Genomic DNA, 13,442 nt, shown 5'->3' with positions numbered 1-13,442 from the left:
TTGGAATGTGTTTTTCAGTATTCTTCACAGTGTAGAGAAAGTAGTCTTCTATCCCTGTTCCCCTTCTGCCTGCCTTCCAGATAAGCACTTACCTAAACAGATAAGCACTTTCTTAGTGTGTGTGTGTCCTTCTAGTCTCTTTATTGTATATACAAGCAAATACAATGTGTATTATCTCCCTCTTCACACAAATGATAATATACACACATCTGTACCTTTACCTTTAAGGATCTTCAAGATACATTGCTTCCATCTCAGTACACAGAAAAGCATCCTTGTGGTTTTTTTTAATAAATGGCTAATATTAAATTGAATGGGTGACTATACTGTGATTTATTTAACCCCTTCCCTATTGCTAATCAAAAGCCTGCTGTTATAAAGTATTGTAATGAGTAGTTTTGTAAATACATTATTTCCTATGTATGCAAAAATATCTATAGGATAAATTACTATAGATATTTTTGCATACATAGGAAATGTATACATAGGAAACTGTATACATGTATTTTTGCATACATAGGAAACTTGTAGGATTGCTGGCTCAAAGAGTGTGTTGTGTATAAAATTTATTAGATATAACCAAATTGCTCTCTATACGGGTTATACCATTATACCACTTTGTACCAGCACTGTAAGAGAAGGCCCATTTTCCCACAGCCTCACTGACTGTGTATTATATTTTAGTATATTTGCCAGTCTGTTAGGGAAATAATATCACATTATAGTTTTAATCTCTATTTTTATTATGAATGAGATGTTGAGTATTTTTTCATGTCTTGTGAATGTTCGTGTGAATTCTACCCATGTTTCTATTTGGGCTTCTTGTCTTACAGATTCCTAGAAGTACTTTATATTTTAGGGAAATTATTAAAGAAGCTTTAAAAAAACTATATTTTGAGGCATATAGTTAGAAAGTCCTCTCCTACTCCTCTCCAAAATAGTAAAGAAATTCTTCCTAAATAGGCCTTTTTAAGGTCATTAATACAGATGTTATGGTTGACTCTGGACAAAGGGGGTCTGAGGATAGGAGGGGAACTTTGTATTGATGGTATACTTTTTTGTGTATACTCTCTGAATTTATTCTTTACCATGTATATGTATATTTTTAAAATCTTTTATTTTGAGTAATTATAGATTAATAAGTTGCAAAAAAAAAAGTGCAGGGAGGTCTCAGGTACCCCTTTACCCAGTTCTCCCCCAGTGATAACATCTTGCATGGCTATAGTATAATACCTGAAGCCAGGAAATTGACATTGGTATAATTCCTCTTTTTAAATATTCTTTTCTGGTCAGGATTGTGACCTGAAATTAATTAAATGAATGTGAAATATGCTGAGGGCATTGGTGAGCAAAGATTTTATAGATGATAAAAACAAATATCAATCTTCATATAAGTATTTAGCTCAGTTTTTTGTTTTTTGGGGTTTTTTTGTTTGTTTTTGCGGTACGCGGGCCTCTCACTGTTGTGGCCTCTCCTGTTGCGGAGCACACGCTCCGGACGCGCAGGCTCAGCGGCCATGGCTCATGGGCCTAGCCGATCCGTGGCATGTGGGATCTTCCCGGACCAGGGCACGAACCCGTGTCCCTTGCATCGGCAGGTGGACTCTCAACCACTGCACCACCAGGGAAGCCCTTTAGCTCAGTTTTTAGTAGTTCCTTGGTAAAAGCTTTTTTTCACAGTAAGATTGGTTACTTGAGAAAATAATAACATTTAGTTTTGTGAGTAGCCATTTTCCCTGCTTGTTTAGCATGAATAATAGCTTTTATCATCCACAAAAATCACTTATTTTGTGTTACTGATAATAAAAATCTCCATGGGGCCTTTTTGTGAGTTTTTTAAATCATGAAATTAAACAGGTTGTTTTTACATTGGTAGAACTTACGGTTAATAATTAGAATATGTGCAGTTTTGAGTTCTTAGCTTAATTTACTGTTAACTTTGTCTAATAGTTTTATTCTTAACCACAGAGGTTTGCATTTGGCCAGAGATTGTCTACATGAATTTTATCTATTTAGGCTCTTTTTTGGAAGGAGGATTGTTATTTGCCCTTAAATTGTGTTAGAGTGTAAATGTTCTTTAAATTCGTCTTACAGAAGGGTGATGAGGTTTTTTTCTTTTTAACCTTGATAGGCTTGCTGAGCTGTAGATTCATTAGATTTATTTTTTTGCAATCAGTGACTTAACAGTTTCTTTCTAAAAAGCAAAACATACCTTTCTTAGAGAAGAGGCAAAATGTTGCCCAGATTAGAATTAAAGCATTTTTAGCACTAATGATGTTATAGAGCATATTGCAGTGGGGCAAGGGGATTAAGGTTGTAGGTGATTTACTGGAAACAGTACCTGATTCCTGAGGACTGGCCTCCAAGAAAGATTGTAGCTTCAACTTGTAAGTTTAAGAAGAATTGATTTTACCTGGTTTGGGTAAGGGGGCTTTAACATAAGTATTGATATACGAGATTTGCCAACTCAAATAAGTTCTCATCACAAAACATTTTATTTTGTAATTTGGGGAATTCCTGTAGTGGATTTTTAATTGTGTTGTGATTCAACAGAGAAAGTTAGGAGGGTCTTGGAGTAAAGCAAGGTAAATTCTTTTTATAATATTCTGCTTATAGATCCATATAATCTTAAGATATCTTCATCTTTCTAACAAACCAAAAGAACGTTTTAGTCCTTAGCAAATAAGTGAACTATACTGGCTGTCTAAAGATCACTGAGCAAGTCCCTTTTCTAAGAAGTGACCTCCCTTGTTTTCAGAGCTGAACCTCTCCTAGGAATATGCTAGATAAGATAAATGGCATATTATGGACATAGTTTAATCTTTGGATCCACAGTTATGGTTTGACAACTAACATGTGGTACTTGGTTAAAGCACTTTTCACAATGTACACAACGCTGGATTTCTTTTAGGTCATTATAGATAGTTGCTTTCTTCGTTTCACAATCTGACTGTTATGATAGGAAAAGCATATGTTTTGACATTAATTAGGTTAGGTTTTAATCCTCTCCCTAGGGTTGTGTCTGAATAACTTACTTGGCTTCAGTTTCCTCAGCTGTAAAGTGAGTGTTGCTCAGGCTTGTAGTAAGGACTCACTTAAACAGCGTGTGCTGCCATGAAGTGGGCAGTCATTTGTGTTCTTTTCCTCTACCCTGTTGCTTTGTTAATAAGCATTTGTGGGATTTCCCTGGCGGTCCAGTGGTTAAGACTCAGTGCTTCCACTGCAGGGGGCACAGGTTGGATCCCTGGTCAGGGAACTAAGATCCCACATGCTGTGTGGTTGTGGCCAATAAATAAATTTTTAAAAAAAATTTTAAATAAGCATTTGTATTGAGAAAGGAGAAGAAAGACAGCGTAGCCAAAATGTAATAGAGAAGAAATTTGCACTATTTTTTTCTTAAACAGTAGCCATGATGTCTCTGTCCACATTAATAAAGAAAAAAGTTGATTTCTCATAAAAAAATTTTCTTAAATGTGAGATCAAGTTAGCCTAACTGTGTCACTGGTTTTAATTTTTAGAGAGGCAAGACGGGATGATTTGCAGAGTCACTGAGCTGAGAGCATGGATGAAACAGTTAGCCTATTAAGAAGGATGCGGGCTTCCCTGGTGGCGCAGTGGTTGAGAGTCCGCCTGCCGATGCAGGGGACACGGGTTCGTGCCCTGGTCCGGGAAGATCCCACATGATGCGGAGCGGCTGGGCCCGTAAGCCATGGCCGCTGAGCCTGCTCATCCGAAGCCTGTGCTCCGCAACGGGAGAGGCCACAACAGTGAGAGGCCCGCGTACTGCAAAAAAAAAAAAAAAAAAAAAAAAAAGAAGGCTGCAAATGTAAGAAACTTGTGATGCCGCAGCAGAGGTTCCTATCTGGCCTCTTGTCTTCTCAGTGAGGTTGCAAGTAATCTATTGTGATAAGAGCAAGCAGGCCTGGGAAGAAAAGCTGTGGTGGGGAGCCAGTTGGGATGAACTAAAAGATGAACAGCATGGAAATCCAATCTAGCTTGGTGTGCCATTGATACTTTTAAGGTTTACTTTTCTTATGAATGTGATTGTAATTTACTTTATTTAAACACTAAATTCAAGCTCATTTGGTTCTTTTGGGAGCCGCAGTTCCGGTAAATGAAAATTCATTATATAAAAAGTCATTTAGTCATTCTTTTTTTCCCATAGTTCTGTATTTCTGTCCATTCCCTCCATACCCACAGTTTTTTATTCATCTAGTAAATGCTAATCCAGTTACGATTTTATTCTAAAAGAGAGACCCATAGTAACAGAATTATCCCTTTTTATATAGCACTCTGTAGTTTAACAGAATAGTTACAAAGTCTTAGGAAGCCTTCCCTTAAGGAACTTAAGTTCAGAAACTGGTTATAGCGTGGTGAATACAATAATAAGAAAGAAAACAAGGCCTAATACTGTAACATTAGGTCAGGGAAACAAATGAAAGGAAATTATTCATTCTGCTTCAGCTGATCATTCTCATTTTAAAAGAGCATAAAGCCCAAACCACTATGTTGACTTTGAACACAACGGAAAATTTGGTTCCCTCATTGAAACAATATTCTTAAACCATGTTCTGGGATCTTGAAATAGAATACACTCTTACTTGGTTATATTTAAAACTACCATATTGGTATCTTTATTAAAAATCAGGCTATTTAAGGCAGTGGTTCTCAAACTTTAGTTTCTTTCAAATCACCTGGAGGAGTTATTAAAATAGATTTCTTGGGTCCCACCTCAAAAGTATCTAATTCAGTAGGTCTGAGTGGACCTGAATATTTACATTTCTAACAGGTACCCAGATGATGCTGATGATGGCTCCTGGTCCAGGGACCACACATGGAGAGCTACTGATTTATTCAAACTCAGAAAAATGTAATGGCTTCCTAACATGAACCAGTAATTGTTTCTAATCCAATTACTATCATATTGACTCTTTCAGTATGCATTTGAGCTCCTATGTGCCAAGCACTGTTCACTTCTTCACAGAGGTGAAGAAGATAAGCCACCTCCCTCAAGGAGCTCAGTCTAATAGAGTTAACAGTGGTAGTATTATTTAGACTCACTTAATCCTCACAGGAGTTTTGTGGATTGGGGTATATAATCCTTATTTTAGGTTAAAAAAAATAAAATGAGGTCTAGAAAGGTAAAATAATTTCCTAGAATTCACAGTGATTACATGGAGGAGCCAGAATTTCCTGGTTATGCACTATAAAAAGTTTGTGATGATTTTAGCGGGCCACAAAAGGGATGGAATATTTGGTTCTACCTTAGGAAATCAGAAGGTGTTGCAGAAGAGGTGGCACTGAGCATCTTAAGGAACAAGTTAAAGATAGCCAGATGAATTGGAACTGTGAGCATTTCCAGCTGAGGGAACAGTTTCTGCAAAGCCATGGAAACCTGAGAGAACATATGTTCCACAGACTGCAAATAGCTATGTAAGACCATAACACAATATACCACATGGGGTGTGAGAGGAAAGGAGACCATAGAAAGCTGAGGTCAAGGTCGTAAAGGGTTTTGTATACAAGGCTAAGAAATTTTTTAAGTAGTTAGGGTTTTTTTATTATTACTCTTCTAATTTTCATCTCTAAGCCAGTGGTTCTCAAAGTATGATTTGTCTGGCAGCAGAATTGGCATCACCTGGAAACTTGTTAGAAATTCAGGTTCCTGGGCCTGACCCCAGACCTACTGAATCTGAAAGGTGGAGCCCAGCAATCTGTGTTTTAATAAAACATCTAGATGACTCTGGTACATGCTAAAGTTTGAGAACCTCTGCAGTAGGTTGTAGGATTCTTGATAACAGCCTTCAGAGTGGCCAAAGGTGACTATAGTGATAGTAATTGTATCTGTGACTGATTTGATTCTGTTAAAGTACAGTGTTTAACAAAATTGGAATAGTAATACCTTTTAAGGGAAACATATCTTCAACATGATCCATTTATACTTTGCAAACCTGTTCCTCCATAGCAGTAAAAGAGATCTGAGTCAGGACTAGAGGTTATTATATCAGCAAAGAATAGGATGCTAATTATTGTTCCTTAGCTGAGGGAATGGTTTGGAAACTGACTAGGTTTTGTTTTAATTATCAAAAAAGAAGAAGAAGTAAACCTTTTTTAAAGGTTTTTGAGGTTTATTTGGGTTTTTTGTTTTGTTTGCTCATTAATATGTAAAACTGGTGTTAAAGTTAGCATTTAAGATATCCTATTTAAAACTGATGTGTTAAAAGAATTGAATGTATTTAAGTCATGAAATGACTAAAACTATTTCATTTTTTCCTTGACATAGAAGTAAAAAATAAAGTATAATCTAGGATTCTCAGGCAAATTCTGATCTAAATGCCTATCACTATCTTTTTTGCCAAATCATGACCAGTGTTTGGTGAATTTATCTATGTGGTGTCTGAATTGAACTTTACATTAAAGTTTATATAGTTCTGTAGTTTTTAGTTACATGAAGCCATACTTTGCTGTCTACAAGCAGTTAAAGCCTAACATATATAAGTATTTATTAATGATCTATATATCCTTTCCAGTTATTAGGTATACAGAAGCCCCTTTTCATCTTAGCAACAGCAGCAAGAAGTGAAGTAGTATGCTGTAATTAATGTGCTTAATGCACAGATAAACAAGCTTAGTGTTTTCCACGCATTGACTCAGGATTTAAAAGTTCAAAGTCCACTGAGGCATTGACACCAGCCCCTTCATTTTACAGATGAGGAAACTGAGGTCCAGGGAAGTTAAATAGTTGATTACTGATGGTCATATAGGTAGTGAGTAGCAGAACCAGGATTATAACCAGATCTACTTAGATTATAATAAAAAAAAGGCACCACTACATCAGACAGGATATTTCTGAGGCTCAGTCTGATAGAACATTGAGGGTCCACATCATCTAAAGCAAAATAGTCTTCAGATATATTAGCACCTAAATTTAGCACTACACACTAAATGAAGAGTATGTAGTAAAAGTTTTGTATAAAAGTGGTTTAAAGACCTCTTTTTGTATTGATACAGTAGATTAATATATCCGATTTATATTTACAAGAAAATCTAATAACTATTCTTTAAAGTTTACAAAAACACCAAGAAAAGGATATAGATCCTCACTACATACATGGGAAAATATAAACTGCCAAAGAGGACAATTATTCAACCTCCTGTGTCATTATCACAGAAATGATAAGGTGATATTTAAACTTGGGATGTACTTACCAGCTAGACTATTTCCAATTATTTCTAGGAAAAATTGGTCTAAACCACATACCTTAGTAGGTGATTTTTGCCAGCTAGTAAACTACAGTCAAAGCATACAGGTCTGCCAGAATGTTGAGTTCCTTGTTAACCAACCCTGCAAGTACTGCTTGCCCAAAAGCCCTCTGAATCATTTTTACAAGCCAGTTTTTAAAATTTAAAAACCAGACATTAAAATATAAAATCTGTAGTAGAAAAATCATCATCTGAATTTAATGCAATAAGTAACCACTGGAATTTCTACATGAAAGGCAATTAGAATATATAGTTGGTAAATGAAGAGATGTGGAGGGGGTACTGTTCATTCAAAATGTATCTTAAGTTCACTGAATTGAGAACTCCTGGATAGAATTGGGAGTTACTTTTTAAAGTAGCATATATATGTCATTGGCAAATTAGAAGTATTGAAACTACAAAGATTTTTACAAGCCATCTGTTTATTGAGATCATTTTCAAAATGAGAGCTCTGAGTATGAAATTCTGAGAATAGACTAATAATCTATTTTAAATTACTATTTTTGGTTTTAAGTAAAACACAATTATTTTAAGAGTTGGAAGGGAGCTTACATTTTTTAGAATAATTTAATGAAATATTCTAATTTTTTCCAGTGCATCTGGGGGAGGTGGTGTAGCCATTGACAACAAAATAGAACAAGCAATGGTAAGTAAAAATTTATAGTCCTCTCATTTCAGAGATTGTTGGGTTTCATCAGTTATAAAAAACAAATACCTAATTTCTTTAAACCAAGATGACCAAAGTGTATTTTTTGATAATGAGATTTGGCTGAAAATGCTAGAATGTTGAGAATTTTTAGTCTATAAATACCAGTGGAATAGATGTTTCCCCTACTTGAACATGTTACATTTCATGCCATTTTGGGGAATATACATAATCAACATGCATTTGATCCCCTAAATATCTCAGCATCAAAAATAATTTAGAGACAAAAGACTAATAAAATGAAAACTTCAGCTGGAAATCTTTTCCATCCTTTGGTTATTTACAGTGACTCTTTTACTCAGCTTTAATAAATAGACTTGTTTCTGTTGATTCTGATTCTGATTTCTGCTATTACTATCAATTTTTTGGTTTTCTTAAAGATATTCTACTCATATTATTTAAAATATTTTGATTCAAGTTATTAAAACCATAGATAGATTATAAATAAAGGCCATTGGTCTCAAACTATTTTGTTTTTTAATCCTGAGGTTTTAAAGTTGGAAATTGCAGGTCACTTCATCTCTTAAAGCAGTACTATAACTAGTTTATTATCAGACAGTTTAATATCCTTTGTTCTCTTCGTCTGACGTCTAAATATATGATTTTAAACCTTTTTTTAAATTCCATTCTTATATTAATTGTCAATTTAAGGAGCTGGTATTTTTTGAAATCACTCCAAACTTTGAAAATAAAATCCTGGGCTTGCTGCCCTAGTTGGGAGCTAGATTTTTTCCACCCCATCTTCCTTAGTGTCAATCAAGAAACAGTAGAAACATTAAAAGCAAGAGCAGGAAAACTATATAAATGTAGTTTAAATAAACTATATTTATAGTATAAATATAAATATATAAAACTATATAAATATAAAACTGCCTAATGTTTATAAGGCACCAGGTAGGCTAGAACCAAATAGCAACTCCTTTCCGTTTCACTCTTTTTGACATTCCTAATTTTGTTCTTCACAGGATCTGGTGAAAAGCCATTTGATGTATGCAGTAAGAGAAGAAGTGGAAGTTCTAAAGGAACAAATAAAAGAATTAGTTGAAAGAAACTCTTTACTTGAACGAGAAAATGCACTGTTAAAATCTCTTTCAAACAGTGATCAGTTATCCCAACTCCCAGCCCAACAGGCCAATGCTGGTAGCACTTCTCAACAGCAAGCAGTGATAGCACAGCCTCCGCAGCCAACGCAGCCTCCGCAGCAGCCGAATGTGTCCTCAGCATAAAGCTTTCTTGCCTCATTAAGAAAAAAACTGAAAGCAATCTATCCTTGTGTGCCACTGGTGTTCTTTCCACTTTATACGAAAGCAAGTAGCCATGCTTCAGTTGTGTGTTTGGCCTTTTCAGTATTAGACAATCATTCTACAAGAGCTTTTCCTCTCTTTGATGTCATGCAGTGCTGTTGATGTCCAGTTTATGTCATCAGTGCACAAGGAGAATAATAGATGGGGTGTATTAAAGAGAGCAAAGTTAGCATTTTACCTGGTGCGCACGAGTGGGGTCTTTTAAGAGCTTTGGTGGCTCTCCCATGTTTCCTATTATCCATGGATTTACCCTGAGCCTTCCTATCGCATTATAAATAACAGTTCATCTAAAGAGCCACTTTTCTTTCAATATCAGTAACATTTGCCTACATAAGTTTTCATTTATTTGTGTTTTATTTATTACAGGGCTGCTATTTTCATAATGTACATGAACAATGTCACAGAACTTTTTTAATTTTTTTGAATAATTATAAGTATCAGTAAAGGAATTGAAAGGCAGGATTGCATTTAATAGATGAAACGTTTAGGCAATAATTGAACAAAAGAATCCTGGCATATTTCTAACACTAATGGCAATTTACCTTCGGTATTTATTTTCAGTAGTAAAGACCCAGCTTGAATGTAAATTTTGTATAGTGTAAGTATGAAGAACATAGTGCAACTGTACAGGTAGTCACCAGTTATTGTGATATAATAAATAATTGGGCTATTTTGATGAAGAAAACTTTGTTCATTTGTTTCTACTTTCTAATAGAGAAATTGCCACGATTCCTCTGCTTTTTGACATTTCGTATGACTTTTTTTTCGGGTGGGAATAAAAAGCTGTGAAATTGTTCAACCTACTTTGTAACCAAAGAAGCAAAGCTGTGTAATGGAGTTTTGTTTTTTTTTGTTTGTTTTTTTTTTTTATAATGCACATTCTTTATGTATTTTTATTTAGTGTTCTCTCGGTCACAATTTTCTTTGCTGTCTAGCATGATCTGCATGACCTATAATCTTTGAACCACTTTCGTACCTCATGTTTTTATCCAGCACTCTTATTGTAATATGTACTAGTCTGTGAACAATGTCAAATAAAAAAGAACGAACAGGTAGTATGGTGGAGCTGAGCTAGTGTACTATACACTAGTTGTAAAAAAAAAAAAAAAAAAAAAAATAATGAAGTGAGCCATCTTTTTGTTCATTTAAAATGGTGTTTTGAATTTCGTATGCAGAAAACGTTTTGTTACATTGCAGATTTTAATGTATTTAATAAATGCAACATGCAGATTAAGTGCAGTGTATACTGAGTATTTAAATTAAAATGTACATTTCATAAATACAGTTTCAAGAGAAAGCATCATTTTGTGTATACTAACACATTAAGTATATGTCAGAAATTGATGTATAAATATATATTTTAACACATTTTCTGAAATTAAACTGCAGTTTTGTTGAAATATTTGGCTCTCATATGTGTTCAAAATTTAATTTGATTAGATTTGTATTTTCAGAGTTCCAAATATTCCTTCAATGAAAACCTATGTTATTAATGACTTAATGATGGTTCTTAAATTTTCCAAGTAAAATAATTTAAAGAATGCAAGAATGGTGAGCAATATTTGTACTCAATATTCATATTATGTCAATGACATTTAAGTAGGAAATCCTTGTCTACCAGAACTTTTACTTGAATTCAGAAAGGTGCCTGTAGAAATTAACATGCTCTGTATCTATAGCCAACTAGCTAATCAGGAGTTAATAAGAATCAATAGTTAGGTCTTTGCATTAAAAGAAGGTAAATAAGTGTTCTTTATCTATCTAAAATTAAAACTTAAGTCACAAACTAAATGCATAAAATCAGAGTGTACATGGGATTTCCAGTTATTTTATATTCTAGTTATGCTGCAGGATATATTCACTAAAAACACAATTTTAATGTTAATAGAACTAACTAAAGGAACTAAGTACTTAGGCTTGAAGAAGCAACCTAAAGATATGAAGTAAGATTTTTTAATAGAGCCATCCCAGGTGAGCTAGAAAGTGAAACTTCCACGTTGGAATGTTAACCAAAAGGCTCACCGGGTGCACCCCTCAAGTGCGAACAGTGTGATATATAATACAGGTGGAAAAAAATGTATTAGAAAACGTTGGGGTTTATGTGAAAATATAAATTCTGGTGTTGGGGGTAGAAAAACATTATAAATGCTAAAGTAATAGTCACAAAGGAAGTGATTAATATGCTTTAAATGGTAATTAAAAGCAATTATTACTACTTCTACATTTTAAAAAATCACAATAGAAGAGAAAACATGAATAGTTCACAGAAGAAATAAACGGCAGTTTCTAAAGCTTCACCCTCTAGTAACCTAAGAAATACAAGTTCACATTTAACAAATTATTTGTCCTTTAAATAGCAGGACCTAATGTAGAAAGGCAAGCTTTCCTGTGAACTTCTAGAAAGTAAGATGGCAAAATGTATCGAGCCTTAAAAAACTTTTCAACTTAATGACATGAGAAGATACTCAACTACTGGTGCCATGTTCAAAAAATGCAAAACTATAGTAGTGCCTGTCCTCTGCTTTCCCAACTCCCCCCCCCCCCCGCCGCTTCTCTTGTATGACCCATCCCCCACCATACAACCCCAAAAATAGCTGTGAAAGGAAGCCTGTACATCCAAACCTACTCTCATGAGGCATGCCCCCAATCCAAAGTCAGGAACAAACTTAAGGGTGGGAAAGCTATGTGCATTTCAGCATCAGATATACTGTATATTTGAAAACAACATCAAGCATTCCTCCAAATGATTAGTTTAGGATCTTAAGTAGATTTCAGTTTTTCCTCAGATATTTAGGGTCTCTAGTTAGCTGGAATATTAATTTATTGAGATGCCAATTTGGGAGCACAGTCTTGTATGAATGCCATCTGTAATTTTCTCAGTGAAATGCTCATAGACCAAGGTGCCACGTAAGTGTTCTGTTGGTTTACTTCAACCAACCACAAGATCATAGGTAGAAAATATTTCTGATGCGGCAATGTGTCTTCAGTACAAACCTAATTTTCCCCAAAGAAAAATCATTTCAAGTAGCTACAATGTGATTTTATAGCTTGATATACACCTCCCTCCCCCCAAGAAATAGAGCGATTGTGAGATATTAAATATATGGTTCCTCTCATAATTTTTTGTTCAAAAATAGCTGGATATTTCCGATGTGCTGAGCTAAGCATAAATAAGTATAAAAACAGGAATGCTTTACCATCAAGCCCTCAGCGATGGGTAATTAAAACTTCGATTATTCACAAAGAATTGTCACAGGTCAGAGATTAGGGTATTTCTCCAAGTTCCAAACCATAGTCACTTCTGGACGTTTAAAAAAACGGGAAGTGGGGAGGGTGGGCGCAGTATCCTTCCAATTAAAGTAACCAAAATACCTGTTCATGAGAATTCATCCTTGTAGAGCCAGAAATAAAATATCACCTAATTTTCTAGAAACCAATTTCTAAGATGGTCTGAAGTCACATATTTTAAAGGAAGATTTATAGCTCAGTGGCAGGCATTTAGTGACATGACTCAATTCTCTTCAATAATCCTTTAAAAGGACAAAGCCCAGCCCTCAAGTTTCAGAGTTTAATTAAGGATATAGACAAACGAATAGATATGATGCAATAATAAAGGCTTGTTATACACAGTCAAGGATGGCTTTGTTAGGGAAGGTTTCTTCAAGGAGGTGACACGCGAGTCTTGAAGGTCGCAAAAGTAAAAGTGCTCAGAGGCTTAAAGGAGAGCATAAGCAAAGCTCCTTGAGAAGCCACAGAACTGTTCCACAGGAGGCACGCAGGCAATGACTGTCTCACTCACCTGAGTAGTTTGGCATCAATTCGGAAAACAGGAATGATTTATTGAATGATTTTAAGCAATGGGATTGTAATCAGAATTGCATTTCAGAAAAATTAATCATTCCAGTGGCACATGAGAGGTAGTTGGAGAGCTAAAACTAGAAACTGAGAAATAATTTGGGAGAGACAAACCAGAACAGAAATGATGGATAGGCAAAATTATATAGGCAATCTTGGTTCATGAAGGAAGTTTGTCTTGAGTTCTTCTGTACCATTTTTCTCTCCACGGTGAACATTCCATTCCCAGCATCAGGTACCTGTTACTTCTTGCTCCAAGGAAAGATCAGAGAACTCCAAGTCTTAGAAAGTTTAAGACTTTTCCTTCCAACAGC

General features: G+C 35.0%; 1 protein-coding gene across 2 annotated transcripts in view; it reads left to right on the top strand.

Annotated features, from left to right (window-relative positions):
- Nucleotides 1-10,673, top strand: part of TSC22D2 (TSC22 domain family member 2) — a 50,824-nt gene extending 40,151 nt beyond the window's left edge. For both annotated transcript variants that reach the window (XM_082654952.1, XM_082654953.1), the window contains 2 exons: nucleotides 7,858-7,909; nucleotides 8,935-10,673. In XM_082654952.1, the coding sequence (XP_082511078.1) occupies nucleotides 7,858-7,909; nucleotides 8,935-9,195 (313 nt within the window). In that variant the 3' untranslated portion in view covers nucleotides 9,196-10,673. The remainder of the gene's footprint in view (nucleotides 1-7,857; nucleotides 7,910-8,934) is intronic.
- Nucleotides 10,674-13,442: the final 2,769 nt, after the last annotated feature.

The sequence above is a fragment of the Grampus griseus genome (genome assembly GCF_964374135.1).
Source record: "Grampus griseus genome assembly, chromosome: 5".
NCBI classification, from domain to species: Eukaryota; Metazoa; Chordata; class Mammalia; order Artiodactyla; family Delphinidae; genus Grampus; species Grampus griseus.
The sequence above is the reverse complement of the archived record's forward strand: the minus strand, read 5'-3'. Positions and strand labels throughout refer to the sequence as shown.